Source organism: Scyliorhinus canicula, chromosome 5, assembly GCF_902713615.1.
Source record: "Scyliorhinus canicula chromosome 5, sScyCan1.1, whole genome shotgun sequence".
NCBI lineage: Eukaryota > Metazoa > Chordata > Chondrichthyes > Carcharhiniformes > Scyliorhinidae > Scyliorhinus > Scyliorhinus canicula.
This window is the reverse complement of record NC_052150.1, coordinates 111,531,396-111,554,421: the sequence shown is the minus strand read 5'-3', so window position 1 is coordinate 111,554,421 and position 23,026 is coordinate 111,531,396. Positions and strand designations below refer to the sequence as shown.

General features: G+C 43.4%; 1 protein-coding gene across 1 annotated transcript in view; it reads right to left on the bottom strand.

Moving 5' to 3' along the window:
* LOC119965672 (thrombospondin type-1 domain-containing protein 7A-like) overlaps positions 1-23,026 on the bottom strand; it is a 589,817-nt gene that overhangs the window by 37,750 nt on the left and 529,041 nt on the right. Inside the window, exons 13-16 of the mRNA XM_038796437.1 lie at positions 20,535-20,798; positions 16,387-16,565; positions 9,941-9,946; positions 3,806-3,939 (exon numbers count right to left, since the gene is read on the bottom strand). Of these exons, the coding sequence (XP_038652365.1) occupies positions 3,806-3,939; positions 9,941-9,946; positions 16,387-16,565; positions 20,535-20,798 (583 nt within the window). The remainder of the gene's footprint in view (positions 1-3,805; positions 3,940-9,940; positions 9,947-16,386; positions 16,566-20,534; positions 20,799-23,026) is intronic.

Genomic DNA, 23,026 nt, shown 5'->3' with positions numbered 1-23,026 from the left:
AATGACTATGATTTAGTGGCCATTACTGAAACATGGTTAAAGGATGGTCACGACTGGGAGTTAAATATCCGAGGGTATCAAACTATTCGGAAGGACAGAGTGGATGGTAAGGGAGGTGGTGTTGCTCTGTTATTTAAGGATGATATCCGGGCAATAACATAGAAATTAGAACAGTACAGCACAGAACAGGCCCTTCAGCCCTTGATGTTGTGCCGAGCAATGATCACCCTACTCAAACCCACGTATCCACCCTGTACCCGTAACCCAACAACCCCCCCTTAACCTTACATTTTAGGACACTATGGGCAATTTAGCATGGCCAATCCACCTAACCCGCACATCTTTGGACTGTGGGAGGAAACTGGAGCACCCGGAGGAAACCCACACACACACGGGGAGGACGTGCAGACTCCGCACAGACAGTGACCCAGCCAGGAATCGAACCTGGGACCCTGGAGCTGTGAAGCATTTCTGCTAACCACCATGCTACCGTGCTGCCCTGATCAGATGATAGTAAGGGATGGCATCGGTGCTATGGAGGATAAGGTTGAATCCATTTGGGTGGAAATCAGGAATAGTAAGGCGAAAAAGTCACTGATAGGAGTATTCTATCGGCCACCAAATAGTAATGTTATGGTGGGGCAGGCAATAAACAAAGAAATAACTGATGCATGTAGAAATGGTACAGCAGTTATCATGGGGGATTTTAATCTACATGTCGATTAGTTTAACCAGGTCGGTCAAGGCAACCTTGAGGAGGAGTTTACAGAATGTATCCGCGATAGTTTCCTAGAACAGTATGTAATGGAACCTACGAGGGAACAAGCGGTCCTAGATCTTGTCCTGTGTAATGAGACAGGATTGATTCATGATCTCATAGTTAGGGATCCTCTTGAAAGGAGCGATCACAATATGGTGGAATTTAAAATACAGATGGAGGGTGAGAAAGTAAAATCAAATACTAGTGTTTTGTGTTTAAACAAAGGAGAGTACAAGGGGATGAGAGAAGAACTAGCTAAGGTAGACTGGGAGCTAAGACTTTATGGTGGAACAGTTGAGGAACAGTGGAGAACCTTCCAAGCGATTTTTCACAGTGCTCAGCAAAGGTTTATACCAACAAAAAGAAAGGACGGTAGAAAGAGGGAAAATCGACCGTGGATATCTAAGGAAATAAGGGAGAGTATCAAATTGAGGGAAAAAGCATATAAAGTGGCAAAGATTGCTGGGAGATTAGAGGACTGGGAAATCTTTAGGGGGCAACAGAAAGCTACTAAAAAAGCTATAAAGAAGAGTAAGGTAGAGTATGAGAGTAAACTTGCTCAGAATATAAAAACAGACAGTAAAAGTTTTTACAAATATATAAAACAAAAAGAGTGACTAAGGTAAATATTGGTCCTTTAGAGGATGAGAAGGGAATTTTAATAATGGGAAATGAAGAAATGGCTGAGGAACTGAACAGGTTTTTTGGGTCAGTCTTCACAGTGGAAGACACAAATAACATGCCAGCGACTGATAGAAATGAGGCTATGACAGGTGAGGACCTTGAGAGGATTGTTATCACTAAGGAGGTAGTGATGGGCAAGCTAATGGGGCTAAAGGTAGACAAGTCTCCTGGCCCTGATGGAATGCATCCCAGAGTGCTAAAAGAGATGGCTAGGGAAATTGCAGGTGCACTAGTGATAATTTACCGAAATTCACTAGACTCTGGGGTGGTCCCGGTGGATTGGAAATTAGCAAACGTGACGCCACTGTTTAAAAAAGGAGGTAGGCAGAAAGCAGGAAATTATAGGCCAGTGAGCTTAACTTCGGTAGTAGGGAAGATGCTGGAATCTATCATCAAGGAAGAAATAGCGAGGCATCTGGATAGAAATTGTCCCATTGGGCAGACGCAGCATGGGTTCGTAAAGGGCAGGTCATGCCTAACTAATTTAGTGGAATTTTTTGAGGACATTACCAGTGCAGTAGATAACGGGGAGCCGATGGATGTGGTATATCTGGATTTCCAGAAAGCCTTTGACAAGGTACCACACAAAAGGTTGCTGCATAAGATAAAGATGCATGGCATTAAGGGTAAAGTAGTAGCATGGATAGAGGATTGGATAATTAATAGAAAGCAAAGAGTTGGGATTAATGGGTGTTTCTCTGGTTGGCCATCAGTAGCTAGTGGTGTCCCTCAGGGATCCGTGTTGGGCCCACAATTGTTCACAATTTACATAGATGATTTGGAGTTGGGGACCAAGGGCAATGTGTCCAAGTTTGCAGATGACACTAAGATGAGTGGTAAAGCGAAAAGTGCAGAGGATACTGGAAGTCTGCAGAGGGATTTGGATAGGTTAAGTGAATGGGCTAGGGTCTGGCAGATGGAATACAATGTTGACAAATGTGAGGTTATCCATTTTGGTAGGAATAACAGCAAACGGGATTATTATTTAAACGATAAAATATTAAAGTATGCTGCTGTTCAGAGAGACTTGGGTGTGCTAGTGCATGAGTCACAGAAGGTTGGTTTACAAGTCCAACAGGTGATTAAGAAGGCAAATGGAATTTTGTCCTTCATTGCTAGAGGGATAGAGTTTAAGACTAGGGAGGTTATGTTGCAATTGTATAAGGTGTTAGTGAGGCCACACCTGTGTGCGTGGGTTTCCTCCGGGTGCTCCGGTTTCCTCCCACAGTCCAAAGATGTGCGGGTTAGGTGGATTGGCCATGCTAAATTGCCCGTAGTGTCCAAATAAAAAAGTAAGGTTAAGGGGGGTTGGGTTACAGGTATAGGGTGGATATGTGGGTTTGAGTAGGGTGATCATGGCTCGGCACAACATTGAGGGCCGACGGGCCTGTTCTGTGCTGTACTGTTCTATGTTCTATGGAGTATTGTGTTCAGTTTTGGTCTCCTTACTTGAGAAAGGACGTACTGGCGCTGGAGGGTGTGCAGAGCAGATTCATTAGGTTAATCCCAGAGCTGAAGGGGTTGGATTATGAGGAGAGGTTGAGTAGACTGGAACTGTACTCATTGGAATTTAGAAGGATGAGGGGGGATCTTATAGAAACATTTAAAATTATGAAGGGAATAGATAGGATAGATGCGGGCAGGTTGTTTCCACTGGCGGGTGACAGCAGAACTAGGGGACATAGCCTCAAAATAAGGGGAAGTAGATTTAGGACTGAGTTTAGGAGGAACGTCTTCACCCAAAGGGTTGTAAATCTATGGAATTCCTTGCCTAGTGAAGCAGTTGAGGCTCCTTCATTACATGTTTTTAAGGTAAAGATAGATAGTTTTTTGAAGAATAAAGGGATTAAGGGTTATGGTGTTCGGGCCGGAAAGTGGAGCTGAGTCCACAAAAGATCAGCCATGATCTAATTGAATGGCGGAGCAGGCTCGAGGGGCCAGATGGCCTACTCCTGCTCCTAGTTCTTATGTTCTTATGAGTGCCCATACATGTGTAATTTTGTTTCACAATTATCCTATTCTGTTATACACATAGCTTATAACTTGTGTAATTTTTTTATTTAAGGAAAAGGGGATGTTACAGTATTGCTTTAATATTGATTAATGTATGACTGACTATGTAAACAGTTTAGTATATCATCACAGGAAGTGATGCAAGTGAGCATGAGATGCAGTTGTCATCTGCAGGTAACACATGTCTAAATAGCTCTCCTGAATCTTGTTATTCTTTAATAAAAAAATCTTTCATTTAGTTTATCATCATTACAGTTTTTGCTGCATTTGTGTTAAGACCCAATAACACAACAATTGTATAATATGTGATCAGAACTTTGAACTAAGAAATTGATTATTTAGCTTTACCTCACTTTGCGGGTTTGCACTCCTTCTCCACAGTTATCCTTTAGGTCCACATTGCTCACTTTGCACACACTCCATGGTTCTGCTATCCACACATACTGACTGCAGTCACTGTGACAGGGAACCACCTCATATACCTATGAAAATGATGTACATAATACTGAATTAAATAAATATTAGTTACTTCAAATACTCACCGTTCAGATCTTGCTCCCAGTTCAACACTACTGAAACTAGCTGAACTTCTGATTTCTATTCTCGGAGGAGCAGAAGGTTTTTGTGCAACTCAAAACAATCAAAAAATGTCATGCATTGTCCTTCTGCTAGACTTGGCTGGATGATGGATTGGATAATTATTGCAGCTGTGCAAAGCTTGATTTCAGAAGCTTTTGGAAAAAGCCCCAGAGGAAAATCAAAGATCAAAGGTTAGATAAAGTAGACGATGACCTTGGTGGATAGTACAAAACAATCAACCATAATTATTGGTATGAAGAAACACAAGTGGCAGTGGGGATATCAGAATAAATGATGGCGATGACTGTGCAAAGATACAGATTTCAATAAGTATCTTTCCAATAGCACTGACTGAGGCACAAGTACAGAGGGGACAATCTGTCATTTAGTTCAAAGAAAAAAACATAAAATGCTTGCTCTTGTAAAATAACCTGTCCCTGTAAAAGTGAATTATTCACTATAGCGCAATGTTCTCAGCTAACAGAGGCTAAGAGCATGCTGTATTAATGCTCAAACTACTGGTCTCACAGCAGTATGGAGCATATCTTGTTCATATTGGCTCCAGGACTCCAATGAACCTATTCAGGAGAAAGTGCTCTGCAATTATGCTTACATGCATATTCTGAGCTTTCCTCCCAGGAGGTAGAATTGAAAAAGCTAGAAAAAACAAATGAAAAGGAATTCTTATGCTTTGAACATTTAAATTAATGTCAGGTAAGCTAAAGTAGCCCCAAGTGGATTTTCATTCTCTCTGATGCCAAATTCAAAGGAGTGTGAGGCTGTATTCTCCACGGAGTATCATGTTGTTCTCTTCAGAGCAAGGTAGGTCTTGACTCTGGATTCACATTGCAGATTTATTGTTGGCATAAAGTGTATCATGAGAAACATACATTTGAAGTATTGTAATGAAGAAAGATTTAATGGTGCTATTTTCTTTTGTCACTTTTAATATAATAAATTAGTAAGTTAAACTATAACTGCATATATTAGTGTCCGTATTTTGAAACGGCTCTTTCTAATTATTATTTGAACTGATCCTTCCCATTTATTTGTGCACTGACAAACAGGAATGAACTATTGATAACTCACTCAGTTTGTCTGTCGTATTTTATGATTTTTTTTCTGTTACTAAGTTTGGGTCTTCTATTCTGATCGGGAGAAAGTTGATACCAAAAGTAATCGACAGCATATCGATTGTGCACATTTACTGTGCATTTTAATGCATGCGTGGATTCTGTAGTTAACTTACATTTTGAAATAATTCTGAGCAATTAGAGAAATTTACCTACTTTTCCCAATCCCCATTTAGTATTATTTTAAGAAACTTAAGAATTTCCTGGAGTAGAAACAAGTTTTGCCCTGTGAATTAACTGATTAATTAATTGGTCTCCATATGACTGTTTTCCTCCTGACATGAATGTATGGGTTGGGGGTGAGTTGGTGGGGGTGGGCAGGGGTGGGGGGGTGGACAGAGGATGTTTGGTGTTTATAATTGGGCGGATTAAAAAGTGATTCAAATTACTCTCAAAGATTACCTGTTGAGTTGTCATATCAGCTGCAGGCTAATTAAACCTAACATCGCAGCTGTTATCATCTCCAGCTAAATAAATTGATATGCTCAATTAAACAGTATCAAGTGGCTTATTGTTCCTAAATAAGATCAGCATAAATACATATATTACATATTAGAGCCAGTTTTCTGGATTTTCTGTGGCTTGTCCAATGTTGTTGTGAAGCAACTCCTGCTGAAATTAACTCTAATTTCCTCAACAACATAAATTTGAAAGGAAGAATTAAGTTACAATCATGAATTTGTAAACGGTAATTAATTGAAGGTTCCTTAGACAGCACCTTCCAAACCCATGACCACTACCATCTAGAAGGACAAGAGCAGCAGATACCTGGGAACCCCAACACCTGGAGTTTCCCCTCCAATTCACTCAACACCCTGACTTATATATTATCACCGCTCCTTCACTGTCACTGGGGCAACATCCTGGAATGCCCTCCCTAACAGAACAGTGGGTATACCTACACCTCAGGGACTGCAGAGGTTCAAGAAGACAACTCACCCACCACCTTCTGAAAGGCAACTAGGGATGGGCAATAAATGCTGGCCTAACCAGCAACGGTCACATCCTGTAAATTAATTTTAAAAATTTATGTTTTTAATTATTTTAAGATCACACTGATATGACACCTTAAGGTAAATTAAGGTGATGTCATTAAATAATCTAAATTGATACCTTGTGGTTTCTTCCAAGTTCTATCCAATTTGTGAAAGATATTTAACGTTCTGGTAGCTAGGTCTTTCATAAAAGTATTATCCAAAAATTCAAAAACCTTCATTAAAACTGTCATTTTAAAAAACTGTTCTACTTGACATCAGGGATTTTCTTATGAGGAGAGGCTAAGTGTGTTGGGCCTACACTCATTGGAGTTTCGAGGAATAAGGAGCAACCTTATTGAGATGTACAGGATTTTCAGGGGGTTTGACAGGGTAGATGCCGAGAGGTTGTTCCTTCTCGTGGGAGAGTCTCGGACCAGAGGACATAATCAAAGAGTAAGGGGTCGCCCATTTAAGACAGAGATGAGGAGGAATTTCTTCTCAGAGGGTAATGAATCCTTGGAATTCTTTATTGCAGAGAGCTGTAGAGGCTGGGTCAAGGCCGAAACAGACTGATTCTTAATCAGTAAGAGAATCAAGGGTTATGGGGATAAGGCAGGAAGTGGAGTTGAGTATTATTTCAGATCAGTCATGATCTCATTGAATTCCGGAGCAGACCCAATGGGCTGAATGGCCTACTTCAGCTCCTGCGTCTTATGGTCTAGGCCTCAACATCCAGTCAGCAGCAATGCTACCTGTGAAGATTTTTGACCCGATACTACTGTGCATTTCTTTCAGAATCTCCTGATCCTGGCTGTCAGGGAAATGTGCTGTGCATGGTCACCTGGGGAACTCCATCAGAGCGGAGTAGAGCCAGGAAGAGAGGACATGCTCACTTTTTACAGCACCATCTGCCCTATTAGGTAAGTTTAAAGGTCGAGTCTTTGAATGTGGGTTAGTGTTTGGATGAGTTGATGAATGTGAGTGGGTTAGGTTGATGGGTAGGGGAGTGGGTAAGTTAGGTGAGGTAGATAGTGAGATGCAGAGGTGGGTAATGTAGGTGGGAGAGTGGGTAGGTGGGTGGGTGAGATGGATAGTTGAGTGAATGTGTAGTCGGGTCAGGGGATAGTGATGTGGTCAGGAGAATGCTAGGGTGGTAAGAGGATTGTCGTAACTGGTTGAGAGTTAGTTGTGGGAGATGGTTGGGTGGTTGGGGGCATGTGGAGGTAAACTGTTTAAAATTTCCTGAGATAGTACCTTGTAAGTCGCTTAGAGCTATACCAGGTTTTTAACTTTAGTTCAGCATTTGGCAGATTCACCCAGAGTTCTGGGCAGCAGGGAATTTCCCATTGGAAGTTTAAACCTCCTGCCAATTCCCAAATAGGTCTGTGCATCAGCACTTCCACAGAGTCATGATGCATATATTTCAATGTACATCCAATCTCCAATGTGTCCAAGACTGGAAGATATGGGGCTGGATTCTCCATTTGGTAGACTATGTGCTGACACCAGCATGGGAACAGTGGTGTTTTACGCCCGAAAACACAGCACAAAAGCTGCACCGATCCTCCGTCTGGTGGGGGCTAGCAGGCATGCAGCATAGAGCCCCCGGCTTTAGCAACATAGCGCCAGCCATGCGCGGACCCGGCCTGCTAAGTAATGCCTCCCTTTGACCACCAGTTCTCCCAACCCCCGCCAAAGCCCCCCATGCCCGCGGAATGGCTCCCACCTGACTGTGGTGGCGCTGGACCCAGTCCCTAGCCGCCACGCTTGGTTCCCCCCAAAAAATAGGACACATGTCCCACGCCGTTGGGAACTTGGCCCATCGGCGGCGGAGCATTGGGGAGGGCCTCAGGTGAGGCCTACGCCGTAGTCTGCGAGTATGCCGTTTTGGAGGAGGTGCAGCATCGCAAAAGCGACACCGCGCCCGATTTCGGTGCCAACAGGGATTGTCCGGCCAATCAGCGAATGCAATTTCACTGTCAGAGACCGGAGAATCCCGCCTATGGACTTTTAAATTAACTTTTAACTTAATTTGCAAACAATGGGAAATGACTGAAAACAACTTTAACAAATATAGGCCTCTCACACTGGATGTATGGAAAATCTTGAAAGAGGTAAAAGTGGAATTTCCCGTAGTCCAATGCATGCTGTAATAACTCTGTGTGAACCAATGATGGCTGCCACTGTTTATAAACTTCTATCAAAGGCTGAGGTCCAGATAACAATGTTGTCTGGGAAAGAGTCAGAGGCAACCCTTTTATGGGTAGCATGTTGGCAGAGTGGTTAGCATTGCTGCATCACAGCACCAGGGACCCGGGTTAAATTCCAGCCTCGGGTGACTGTGCGAAGTTTGTACTTTCTTGCCGTGTCTGCATGGGTTTCTTCTGGCCGGTTTCGTCCCACAGTCCAAAGATGGGCAGGTTAGGTGGATTGGCCATGCTAAATTGCCCCTCAGTGTCCAAAAGGTTAGGTGGATGTGGTGACTGGGATAGGGTGGGAGCCTGGGCCTAGGTGTTGTGCTCTTTCCAAGGGTTGGTGCAGACTCGATGGGCTGAATGACCTCCTTCTGCTATGTAGGCATTGTATGATTCTATGATGTGGAGCTTCAAATCTGCCATCTTACAGGCAACTGCTTGATTGGCACCGAATAATGTGATGCAACTGCTGCTGCTTTTGCATCCATGGCTGAATGTTAAGTCACTGACTTCCATTCATTGCTCTGATCCTGTTCTTACAAGGGTAGAGGTACTGAATTTGGCATGTTGCCTGATCTTCTTTGTCCCATTGAGCTCCAACCTTTGATGCACCTCACCAATAGAAACAATTGACCTGTCAATGAGTTTGTGGGAAATTTAAAGACATTCTAGGTGCTTTTACAGACTTTGTCAGCAGTAGTGCAGTGATATAAACACAGCTTCCATTCCCAGCAGCAACTCCTTCAGTTGGGATTTGGAACATTATTGATGGTTGAGGAATATTATTGACCATCTATAGTGTGTCCATGATTTGTTTTTTATTCTGACAAATGCAGAAGGGCCTGAGTTGCCTGATATTTATAAACTCTAGAAAAGCTTCCGCCCCCATTCCGGTCCGGCATGTTTCTTGCTGGTGGAGGTGGCTCGCCATCAGCCGGTGGCGGGATTTTCCAGTTTCGCTTATGTCTACGGAGTTTTCCTAGCTTGCATATCCCACCACTGTGGAACCTGGCGTGGGGTTGCCTTTGGCAAGACCGGAAGATCCCATGGCAGGAAGGGCCATAAAATCCTGCCCTATATTTGTTTTTACAATTGAACAACTTTCCAATATTGAATTGTTTTAAACATGTATTTGAATGGTATGATTCCTATTTGACGAAAACCATTTGTTGCTAAGATAGTGGCTTGATATTTCTCAAAAGGGTCCAAAAAATTAGGAATTTAATTTGTAGGTAGGTAATATTAATCACTTAATGCATCTATATCAGTTACTTTACTATCTTATCCATGATATATTAGGGTCTTGGGTACATATTATGAGCTTCCTGTAACTATCTCGTTAACATCCTGTCAAAATTCAATCACATGTAGCTTATCCTCTGACGAACAAAGTGTGTATTGGGGATGCAGTCACTCAAATACACACACTCAAATACACATCTAACAGTTAATTAATTCAAGCAAGAAATTAATTCGAATTTTACATAAAGTACAAATAATTAATAAAAATACCTCAATAAAAAGGATTATAATTATACTGAATCACACATACATACACACATGACAGATACATTTTTACAGTGGACCATATTGTCTTACCTGAGCCTGTTGTGAAAGCACACAAGTTGCCATAGGAAAGAAACAAAAAAAGACAAAGAACTATTATTCAACACAATTAATTTTCATAAAGTTCAATTGTGTGTAAAATTAAAGAAATAAATGTTTAAAATTAAAGTGATGAATCTTAATTTTCTGTTGGTAAGATTTTCAGCCTCATAAATCTAGGGGACGATTCTCCCGAATTCAAGTGTTGCCACTGGAGCTGGGGGTGGTTCTCTGCTGCCATTCATCGGCACTTAAAAACATTTTTTGAAAGGGTCAGGTTTTCCGCTGGACTATAGTGGGATGGGTCCAGTCTACAGAGATCGAGCCGCTCTGATCTCAGAATAATGTTGCCCCTATTCTCCGGCGAAGTTTTTCGGGCGCTGGCAAGATTGCTGCCACGCTGGTCGGGGGCCGTGGTCAGCGCCCCCCACCCCCGGCGATTCTCCGGGCCCCGATGGGCCGAGCGGTCGACAAGTTTTGCCCAGTCCCGCTGGCGTGAATCACTCACCTCACACATGGCGGGACCTGGCAGGTAAGTGTGCGGGGGCCGTCTTGGGGGAGCAGGCGGAGGGATCTGACCCGGGTGGGGGCACCCACAGTGGCTGGCCCTCGATCGTGGCCTACCGATCGGCAGGCGGGCTGGTTCCATGGGGGGCCTCCTTCTTTCCTCCATGCCTGGCCCCTGTAGGGCTCCGCCATATTGCCCGGGGGTCGGCATGGAGAAGGGAACCCCCGCGCATGCGAGGAAATACGCCGGCCGTTCCGCACCTTCGGTGCCGGCTGGAGGTACGGAAACTACTCCGGCATCAACCTAGCTCCCTAGAAAGTGGCGAATTCCTCACTTTCGGGAACCGTTGACGCCGGAGTGGTTGATGCCTGTGTTCACGCCGGCGTGGGGGACATAGCCCCATTATTGGAGAATCCCGCCAAGGGATCCAATTTTCATTCTGTGATCAGAAATCTATTGCTTGGAACAGTTCCAGATGCTGACTCCACACTGCAACAGTAGTGATGCAATACAATTTTCAAAGTGCTGGCCACTAATTTGACTGGAGCTGAGTTCAGCACCTAGCTAGGGGCATTGGGCAGAAGGCAGATGCTAAGAATGGAGGAATAAGATAAAACACAAACAGAAGCCATGACTGGGTATGCTATTGCCTTTGGAAATGGATGAGCTCTGGTGGACGGGAGAGCTGTACTCTTCCCTCCATCTGGAAAGGGAACTCCAGAAGATCAGATTAAGCAGGCATGGCTAGCAACCTCATATTCATCTCACTCCCTCCTCACAAAATCAAACCTCTCTGCTATTGATTGTAACTCTGTCACAGTATGAGCAACTTTAATACAACTTTTTCAAACTGCAGTCATGAGTACCAATGGGTTCCTGCTGTGTTCCTAACAACTATGATCAAATATGTCCCAGACGCTCCCCCTCCCATTGTTGCCTGTGCTTGCCATTTCAAGTGATTCTTTATTTACATAATAAGTTTACCAGAAGCTCAAAAAGAAATTGATTGGAGGAGTGCAGGTTGCTGGCTTCCCCCTCCAGCCCTACCTTTGAAAATCAAAACAACTCACTGAGTTGTCAGGAATAAGTGACACCTTCCAAGTGTGCAATCTTTCAGGCCCACGCGCCTCAGAACTGATCCCCATAGACAATTTAAAAATCAGCCAAACAGTCAGTGGTGGAGATCAACAGCGGGTATGATAATTGCTGTGATCACGTCCATTGGGTTTATCTGGGCCTAATGGCCTTATACAGACACACAATATACATATATACATTTACAGTTAAATAGGAGTTTCTTTCAGACATATATACCTAGAAAATGCAAGATGAACATTACAGGGTCAGAGGGAGGCACCTCAATTGCATAGGGCTGGTAAACACCTAAAGCCCAGAGGTACATCACATGCACCTACTTTTCTTCTGTTGTTGTCAACTTTGGCTCTTGACTGCCCTAATTAGGGGAATATTACCCCAGCTCTCATTCAGTTCCTTCTTTGTCCCCCTGCAAAATTGCTTATAATCTAACTTTTAAAAATTTTCCATTTTCAGTTCAGGCTTTTACTGCCTCAACACTTCCTTCAAACTGTAGTGATATGTATATATAGAGACATGTGTAGGGTTAGTTATAACATCCCAGTATGACACAACCACTAGAGAGCAACACTAGATTCCACTATACATATGAGTACTCAAAAGATCTTGGATCTCTTCCAACCAGGAGTGACTAGACAGCAGAGTGTTAGAGAGATAGATCATAGCATAGTTAGCACGTGTAGTTTAAATTAGTTAATACTTTAATACAGATTACTTGATTACTAGTTATAGTTCTGTAGAGTGTGCAAACTCAATGTTAATCAATTCATTAGTCAGTAAATCTGTTTTGCTTTAAGTTAATGATTGGTGGTTTCTTCAGAAACACACCATCAGGCCATTCTGGATATAAAAGCAAAGAGTAACGATATATATACCAAAGAGTAATATAATGCCAACTGGTGGCCATCCCCACCTATTTGAAGGTTTGTGTGTCATATCTCATAATTGGGCACTGGTCTTCAGTGTTACGATGGTTCCCTTTAAATCAGTGGAACTATGAACTCCCCACAGTAGGGAATCTCTGTCACTCCGTTCCTGTCCCTCCCAGCTAGCTTGTAAGCAGTGTGTAGAAAGTCACACCCATCCCACCCCCTCCTTTACTACACCAATCAGCCTTTCCAACTAAGGTCATGATTCTGCAAATCTGACTCTCAGTTTTCCTCCAGCTTTTGCAGTTAAACTCCCATTGGTATAACAGTGGCTGCCCAGATAAATGTTAAGCAGAATTTGACCTTAGTTTTGATTTTTTTAAATAATTTCAATGCCATTATCTTTTACCCAGTTATATAGTTTGAAAATTATCTTTTTTGAAATTTATGTGCATTTTTTTTACAGTTGTATAGAAGGTTAGTTGCTCACAGTCGCATCGTTGTTATGTATCACTATTTACCTGAGCAGCCTGATCTGACACTGTTGTTCAATAGCTTCTGGGTCATAATGATCTCAGATATCTTTTGATGCTGTTCTAACTTGCCTTATTTATACATATTTATTTAGAGGGTTATCTGTAAACTTTTATTACTGTACCAATATTTGTGTCTGCTCTTTTTTTAAACTCAGGTACGTATGGTAATAAATTATATATAAGTTGAAGAGAAAAATATTTATATACTTAAGTGGACTGAGGTGGGGTATGTGGTGTAAATGTGTTAATCTAATTTTACCCTGTTCCTGCTTCTAAACAGATGATCCTTTGCTGAATCATGAAGAAACCGTGGATCTATAAAAATGGCAGGCAGGACAAGATGTTGAAGCCCTGCCTGTCATTTAAAACAGACCCAATTGTTTGCCAGTAGGAGAGAGAGTGAGTGGCAATAATCTTGCAGGAGGGAGACCTGAACTCAGCTGGAAAATTTCAATGTAGTGCTTGAGTTCAAAAATGCTCCATTTTGGATGTTTCAATGGCCTTAATGGGCAGTATGGGAGTCACAATTTGATGAGAGCAAACGTATATGTTCTTGAATGGTGGATAATGTCTAAATGATCATGATGTGAAGATTTTTTAAATCTTCCACCCTTAAATTAATAAAAAGGTGTGCAGCTATCAGTGAGATTTAAAAAAATATATATATCTGCTGAATTGCTTTGATGGACAGGTAATCTGATGTAGGTTAGAAAAAGAAATCTGGTCATGCCATTTAAATAGAGTTCTTGATTGGTTGAAATTTTCCCAAGGACTATTATTTTGTAATTATAACTGCTTGGCTGAATTTAATAAGCTTAAATTATCACACCAAGGGGTTCTGAGTTCACAGTTCAATTGGCAGTTTAAAGAGGCTATTAAAGAATTAGATTTCTTTAATGTGGGGTTTGAATATAAACTTGCTTGTTTTTATAAGAGATTAACCACTTGAGGAGGTTTAAAATATTTGAATGGATTTTATGAATGAGAGTTATTTTTCACCACTAAATATGAATGAATTAGTGCAGTATTAGATTGTTAGTTTATTTTTTCATCTTCATGTGGCTCTTGAGGTTAGTGAGTGGCAATGGGACTTATGAGGAGGGATGGGAAATGGATGGGTGCCTGAGATGGTATTAAGTTTATGGAGAGTTTGAGGGGTCATGGTGGGTGCAACTGTCAGTGAGAGTTTTTAAAAATACTCTTGTGGTGAGAACCTGAGGGTCTAAAAGCTTCTGAAACAGCAGGAACCAAGCCCCAGAGAACTGAAGTGGGCTGTTGAACCAGCTGACATTGCCTGCTCCGGTGGGTCCAACTCCATCCAGCACCTGGAGTGAAAATTGTGCATGCCGGGTACTTTTTACTGAGTCAGGTTTGGCGAGTCAGGAAATTTCCCAATTTGAGCTAGCCACCTCAGGCGCCACAATCTAGTCCAAGATTTTATTTGGACTTTACGTCTGGAAGAGACTTGCTGCTGCTTGACAGTTTCAAAATTATGTTTTCTCCCACTGTGTCTATTTAGACAGCAAATCAACATTTCCTCTTTTCACATCTTAACAGTTGCTTTCCAGCTGCCCATTTTAATGAGTCTTGGCTGAACACATCAGTGTAATGAGTCTCTAAGGTGCAAAACTGGATTTGAGTTCTGATAGAGGTTGACTAGATTTTTTAAAAAGACACACGCTATGCCATCATGTATTCTCTTTTTAAAAAACTTGTACATCATTTAAAAAAAATATTTCAACATCATATCACATTGGAGTATTTAAAAAAAATAAATTTATACTCAATTCATTTTTTCCAATTTTGGGGCAATTTTGTGTGGCCAATTCACCTACCCTGCACATCTTTGCTTGTGGGGGTGAAACCCACGCAAACACGGGGAGAATGTGCAAACTCCACACGGACAGTGACCCAGAGCCGGGATGAAACCTGGGACCTCAGCAATGTGAGGTAGCAGTGCTAACCACTGCGCCACCGTGCTGCCCTATTGAAGTATTTTTTACCTAACTAATTTCATTGATTTCCTGATATCCATGAATATATGGTGTTCTTGGTTTGCCTGCTGTTAGCACAATAGCAGGTTGCTCTTAATAGAATCAAAAGAAAAGCCTGAACTTTATCGGCAAAAGATAATTCAATTTATATAAACTTTATTTTTTAGTGGATACTTGGATAAATTTCTTACCCTTTCTTTGTCTACCTGGCCAGAAACCTACAGCCAATGGGCGGGGTGGAGGTGGGGTGGGGGTGGGGAAGAACATGGCCTGCTTCCAACACATCTCCAATGCTTCCTTTAATTGCCTATGAAGCCTTTCCCTTCTGAATTTATTTGACCGATGCCGCAAGCTCCATTGAACACCTCCCTGTTTAACTCAGCTCTGATTGGGATGGGGATGGGGATCTAGTGGGTATTGAATATAAACTGGATCTGTTCCTCATCCATTTGAATGTCACAATACCACCTTCAGAAGATAATTTTCAGACAGATTAGAAGTAGACTTGTGGACTTCTAGTTTATCAGTCAAAAATCATGATTCAACATATAACAAAACTGATTTTAAGATGTTCCACAGATTCTTAGGTTTTCACATTTGAGTATGCTATGGATTCACTATTGTTCAATTACATGCAATCACACACTTTGGGATACTTAATGGATAACGACAAAAGTCTCCACAAGGAAAAATATTATGAAAAATTATAAACTATTCACTATTGGTTTCAACTGAGTTGACAGTCAGTAAGTAATGTCACCATAGTCCCAGATGACTGCTTTCCCCTTTGAGGGGGAGAACTGACTAGTGGTGATTTAATCTGAGGATCACTGCGCTTCAGACGATGAGCGAGGTTGAGAAGGCGGGTCTTCATGAATAACCTCAGTCAGTATTAGAATTGAATGCATGCTGCTGACCAGGCTCAGCATCATGAACCAGCTTTCTAGCCAACTGAACTAAACCGGCTGACAGTAACATTGAAATGAAGAACACGCTACACAATCAAAAAACAGAGTCATGTTATATTTGTTTACATCTGCATAACAAATGTAACTATCAACCCTCTACCAATATTAGGAGATCAAGATTAATTCAAAATGTTTCCAGTAATCTCATAGCCATCATATGAATATTTATAACTTGGCTTTGCATTGGAATACAGATACACTGTATGGTCAGAGTACTTCCTACAGGTGACTTTGAATCTCTTATATGTAAGTTAGATTTAGAATCAGATTGCTGATCTGATAGCTAAATTATACTATCACTTTTACACATAAGGAAACTTGGATTCATTGATGCAACAGCTTTAGTGGTGTATCATGGAGGTTTAAGGAAACATCAAGTTTTCAACAGTCATCTCAACAGTTTATACAATGAAAGTTTACACGATTGAAAATAGGTTTGTGAAATCTGCAATAAATTTGTTTCTGGTTACCTGGTTGGTGTGATCAAGTTTTGGACAAGGTCTTCCACCATTGTATGGCTTCTCACGCAACCACTTGGACCTGACCTTCACTCCACTACCACATGATTTGCTACAGCGCGACCAATTGGACCATTCACTAAGCTTGCAGTCAGAAGGGCAGGGGATGTTGCAAGCCTCCTCTATGTAAGCTGTTGTCAGAGAATTATGAAAGAAACGGTAGTGCCCTTTAATATAGTATTCATATTACAACAACTCTCACAATCAGAAAATCGCTATGAAACTTGCTCAACAAGATATTTAATTTAAATTAACAGGAGATTAACTATAACATTCAATTGCATAGTTATACAAAATAATACAGAGATTGCCTCCAGTGACATGTAGAAGATGGCCGCACGTAAGCTAGCTCCCGCTAGAGTCCTTGATATTTGGCCCTTTTCACCCAGTTACCAGGGGTAATTGGTGCACAGACTTGGCCCCTTTGAGAGCCTTATGTAAAAGGATGTCAAAAAACGTAAGAAGGAATACTAGGAAGAAAGGTGTGAGTGATAACCTTCTTGAGGAACTGAGCAAGGTGCGGAGTCCAGTGGGATCGAAGATGACAGGGGAAAGCTTGTCGGGTGGGGCTGAATCTATTAAGGTGGATCAGCTGATGGAGGTAATGGCTGTCAAATTTGAAAGGCAATTCAGCAGTCATTTTGAAATGCAAGAGCGAGGGATGCTGGAAAACCTCAAAAGGTCGGTGGACGATGCATTAGTCCCAATAAAGGAGGCATTGGGAAAGACCGCAGAGACAGTGTGGAACATGGTGAGGTATTGAAGGGGATGGAGGCAACACTGTCGTGACACAGTGACCAGTTGGCCTTGCTGGTGACGAACTGTGGAGGGTGGAGGACGGGAACAAGAGCCTGAGGGCTAAGGTCGAAGATGTGGAAAATAGGTCAAGGTGACAGAACCTTAGGATTGTGGGATTGCTTGAGGCCTGATGCTGAGTGAGTATTTTGCAGCGATGTTTAGGAGGTTGGTGGGGAGGAGGACCAGGTCCCCCCCATCGAGCTGGAAGGAACTGGCGAAACCACAGGCAAATGAGGCACCAGGAATGGTGATGTTTTCACATGCAATCGGATGAAGGAGAGGGTCCAGAAGTGGGCTAAGGAGAATCGGGAGGTGCGGTGGGAAGGCTGCAGTTTTCGTATAGATCATGATATCGTGGCAGAAGTGGCAAGGCGGTTTGCGGCCTTTAACAGGGCAAAGTCAGTGCTTTATAAGAGTGGCGTGCATTTTGGTGTGGTGTACCCGGTGAGGCTGAGAGTTACACATAATGCCTAACACCATGGGCGGGATTCTCTCGCACTTGGCAGGATGGCCCGCACCAGCTCCAAGAGCAGCGCGAACCACTTCAGTGTCGGGCCGCCTGGAAGTTGCGGAATCCTCCGCATTTCCGGGGGCTAGGCCGGCGCCAGAGGGGTTAGTGCACGCGCAGTTGGCACATGCGCTGTACTGCCGGCGTTTTCTGGCGCTTGCGCAGAACCACCGGCGTGTTTCCTGCGCATGCACAGGGGGTTTCTTCTCCATGCCGGCCATGGCGGAGCTTTACAGAGGCCGGCGCAGAGGGAAAGAGTGCCCCCCCGGCAGAGGATCGCCCGCAGATCTGTGGGCCCCGATTACGTGCCGCCACCATGGGGTTCCCCCCCCCCGGGGCCGGATCCCCCCATGCCACCCGAGGACCCGCTATATGGCCGACAAGCCAGGTCCCGCTGGGATGGACAAAGTTCATTTCAAGCTGGCGGGACTGGCTGGGCGGCCGCTCGGCCCATCGGGGCTCAGAGAATTGCCAGTGCGGTGCGATCCCCACCCGAAAACCGGTGCCAGAGAATTTGGAGGGACAAGGTGGGATTCACCCCCCCCCCCCCCCCCCCCCCAACACACACACACACAGCGATTCTCCGACCCGGCGGTGGTCGGAGTATCCCGCACCCTTTTTTTGAGACGGCGGAGGAAGCAGAGGTTTTCATTAAAGCTCAAGGACTTGAACTGAGGGACTTTGAACTGGACCTGGTGGTTGGGACGGGTTTGTATGGGGACGTTGTTATGTGGTTTTTTTCTTATTTCTCTCCCATTCCTTTTTTTGTTATAGGGTTGCTGTTAATTGGTATTTGTGTGATTTTTTGGGTGCTATTGTTGGTTTTCAGAAAATTGATGGCTTGAGGGAAGGGGAGGGGTGTTTGGTAGTTTAGGGTTAAAGGAAGAGTGGGGGAGTTATGGCCTTTGCGTTTGGTGGTTTGGATGCAAAATCACGAAGGAGAAATTCCTCCATCATGTAGCTGCCAGCAAGCAAGCAACAGGACTGTGTGAAGAACTGAAAATGGATTATATTGTAATAAGGAAGAAAGGGCCAGAGACACAAACAGGCCAGGATCTCACAGTTGAATCTGCTGAAAAGTCTCAGGAAAGTCTGCGAAAGGACAAAATAGTGCTGATGTGATCTGACCCAGAGCTTTAGGACCTCTGGTGAACAAATAATTAAGAAGAAATTGAAATCAGGAACAAAGCAGTATGAAGATGATTTCTTGAGGTATGGCTTTAATTGTGCCAATGCAAATCAGGATGCAAAGCACATGTGTGTTAACTGCAGGGAAGTACTGACAAATGGAAGTTGAAAAACCTCAAATCTTCCAAGTCATTTGAAGACTAAGCATGGCAAGTTTGAGTACAAACCTTTGGATTTTTCTCAAAGGATCAGTGGGAACTTAAATCATCAGCTGAAGTCCTTAGCAGAAATGTAACATTGAATAGAACATAGAACATAGAACAGTACAGCACAGAACAGGCCCTTCGGCCCTCAATGTTGTGCCGAGCCATGATCACCCTACTCAAACCCACGTATCCACCCGTAACCCGTAACCCAACAACCCCCCCTTAACCTTACCTTTTTTATTAGGACACTACGGGCAATTTAGCATGGCCAATCCACCTAACCCACCACGCTTGGAAACCCGCGGAATGAAAGGTCGTATAGTACTGAACAAGATCCCCTCCCCCCCCCAGTCCACCACACAGTTCCGGTGGACGAAGCAAGTGAGATTGTGAGGACCAAGCAGGCTCACCTGCTGCATTAACGGTTAACAATAATGGTGGGTCACGGCATGGGTCTCAAACATCGGCTGGCTTGGGTCCCAGGAAAAAATGTTTGCAAAACACAGGCCTCGAAGGTGTGAATGGTGGGGAAAGGGGATGGAGGAGAGAGGTCTTGGTCCGAAGTAGGTTGTTTTGCGGGAGTGGAGGATAAATATGAGCATTGCTTGAGGGATCGGGTTAATCATATGCACAAGTTCTGGTCGTGTCCTAAGCTCGTGACATCCTGGGTCTCCTTCTTTAGCACCATGCCGGCAATTCTGCAAATTGAACTGGGGGCCATATTTGGAGTGTTGGACCTGCCGGAGCTGCAGACGGTGACTGGTGCTGGTGTTCTGGCCTTCACTTCACTGATTGCTCGAAGGTGGGTGCTGATGCGGTGGAGGTCAGATTTTCCAGTGTCTCAGTATGGTTGGATCTTATGGAGTTTTTATACCTTGAGAAAGTCAAGTACACTATGAGGAGTGCAATTGAGGGGTTCTACCAGAGATGGCAGTGGTTTATTCTGTACTTTAAAGAGCTAGTCACCATTAATAATAATAATAATAATAATAATCGCTTATTGTCACAAGTAGGCTTCAATGAAGTTACTGTGAAAAGCCCCTAGTCACCACATTCCGGCGCCTGTTCGGGGAGGGGAATTGAACCTGTGCTGCTGGCATTGTTCTGCACTGCAAGCCAGCTATTTAGTCCACTATGCTAAACAAGCCCCTATGAGCATTGTTGGAGGGGGGTGTAGGGGAGAAGGGAGGTGGGGGGGGACTTTTTTGTGGGGTCTTTTTGTTTGGGGAGGATGGTTTTGGGTTGTTTGTTACTGTTTTATTGTGATGTACAAAATTGAGTGGACAAATGGCCAACCTTGTTCCTATTTCTAATGTTATGTTCAATCTGCAGTGATCATCTTTCTCATTCCAAGTTATAGAAATATAATTTATTTTTACATACTGATATATTTATTCAAACAAAATAAACTTGAACTTTTTCATTTATTTTAAACTCACCATGTCTGTTACAAAACTCACCATGTCTGTTGCATCGCCCCGATTCCACAAGTCTGTTATTCTGATCACGACAAGCCAAGGCTTGATAGCGATATCCCCGTCCACACTCCTTGATATCTCCTTGGACCTTCATGCCAAGCATGGTTTCCATCTTTCCCTCAGGGAGAATGCAGTCAGATAAGTTGCCTATAGGCTGGGCTGTGTACTTGTCGCAGGGGCAAAACTGGGTCTCAATCAGAGGGAAATGTTGAGTGTTCCGACACTTTTCTCTCTTCTTGCTTTTCCCTGATGGTAACAGTAAAAACATACATCTATCTAAGAACGCATCAGGATGAAACCAACTTTCAGTTACTGGATAATAATTTTACAACTTCCTGCAAAGCACTTGGAAGGCAAACTTTTGCACTCCAATTTCAGATCCAGATCATTACATCATATTACACATAAAACTAAAAGTGGGTTTGTGAGATGAATCATAGTAGTGCAGTGACTCAGAGAAATATTACATTTGGCACATTGGTGTAGCCTTTTGATGTACCATCAATTGGACTCGAGACACGATTAAGATCCAAATTGTGGCTTTAATCAGCTAGTTGTTAGCCCGGTGGTCGACTACAGAGAAAGGCCGACCGCCGGGAACTCTGGGTACTTATACCCTGCCGAGGAGGCGGGGTCTACTTGCCTCTCGACCAATTGGTGAGCAGTCACATGACTAGTCCCAGCCAATCGGTCGAGAGGCACATGACCAGCCAGAGCCAATGGGAAACCCATGCTCTGCACCAATGGCAGTGCTCACATTCATACCACCACACCTTTCACATTCCCATATTAGCCACTGGGATAAGTTGCTGCTCCTTGTGGCCAGAGAATGATTTGAGTGGAGGGAGAAGATCCAGTTGTTTGGTCCACATAAAAAAACATAAATAGAGCTAGGAATTAGCTTCTGCTGAGGGAGTTTGAGGCAGCATCTCAAAGATAATCATCTCTGAATTACTAACTAAGTCTCGTGCAACTCGGCAATGGGATAAACAGATTGAAGTTTAAATGCATGACCGAAAGAATTGTTTTGGAGGGATAGAGCACTGGCATCGGCACTGGGAAAAACAGGGTCTGTTCCATTGATACAGACTACACTTAAAACTGGCAGAGACCAATGTCCTGGCAAATCAAAGAACTAGGTTGGTAGATATGGCTCTACACTAATATGGGGGAGGAAGGATTCAGATAGTGGTAATTGTATAAGACTTGAGTAGATAAGTCAAGCTGTAGAACAGATTTGAGATTTGGATAAAATCAAACAGGATTTGTTGGGAGGAACCTGAGAGTTTAATAATGGCAATAAAGCATTAGTGACTAAGATCACACTGGAAAAATAGTAAAAAGTTCAAATTAAAGGCACCATAACTGATTGACTGTAGCATTCAGAAACATATAGGTAAAAATAAAGATAAATAGGTCTCACCCAGCAGCCATTATGGCATGTGATTGCTGGGTTACGAAGTTTGGGTACTTGACCTTAAGAAGAGATAGGCAAAATAGAAAGAACAATGGGGCAATGCTAATGATAAAAGATGAGATAAAAGATGTAGCGAGAATGGATCTTGGCCCAGAAAATCAGGATGTTGAATCAATATGTGCGAAGCAATGAAACACCAAAGGTCAGAAACGCCAGTGGCTGTAGTTTGTAGGTGTTGTAACGGTTGTAACCCACTTGCCTGGATACAATTTTTCTGGACAAATTCCAACCTATGATGCAGAGGAACTCACTCAACGCAGGAATCCACGGAGCGAGCAGTTAAGAGAATCAGCGCAAAAGCCATGCCCCCTTTTTATGGCACTAGATGCCGCATTTACACATCCTAAAGATTAGTGTTAGTGAATGAGTTTATGAATAAATGGGTGGGTGAATATGTGAGTGGGCAAATATGTAGGTGTGTGAGTGGGTAGGATCGGCGAGTTAGGTGGTGGGTGACAGATTGGTAAGGTGGCAGGTGGTTGAGGGGGTGAGGTGGGAATGTGGGTCAGTGGGTAGGTGGGTGAATGAGTAGGTGGGTTGGAGGGTACCGGTTTGGGTCGGGAAGTTGGTCAGGGCTAGTCAAGTAATGTTGTAATGGTCGGCCGAATTGGGTTGGGGTGGTGGGGCCTAGTAAGGTCGGGTTAGGGGAGGTGATTGGGCCTAGTCAGGTCAGATCAGGAGTGGTGAGGCCGAGTCAGATAGTTCGGCGGTGGTCGGATGGTGGGGTCTAGTCGGGTTGGGATGGCAGGATAGGTTGGCTTAGGTCTGTGGTTTTGATGAGTTAGTTAGAGCGTCAAGGTGGTAGTCAGGGGGTAGTGGCGGAGTGGGTGGGGGCATCAATGGGAGTTATTGGAGGGGATCAGTTGTATAATTACCCAGGAGTTAGACTAGGATTTTTCCATATAACATTTCCTGTGCAACTTTCCAAGCAAATAAATCGGAACTCTCCGAGGTCTCCTGACACAAACTCAGAGCTGGGAGACATTTTTGGAGGATC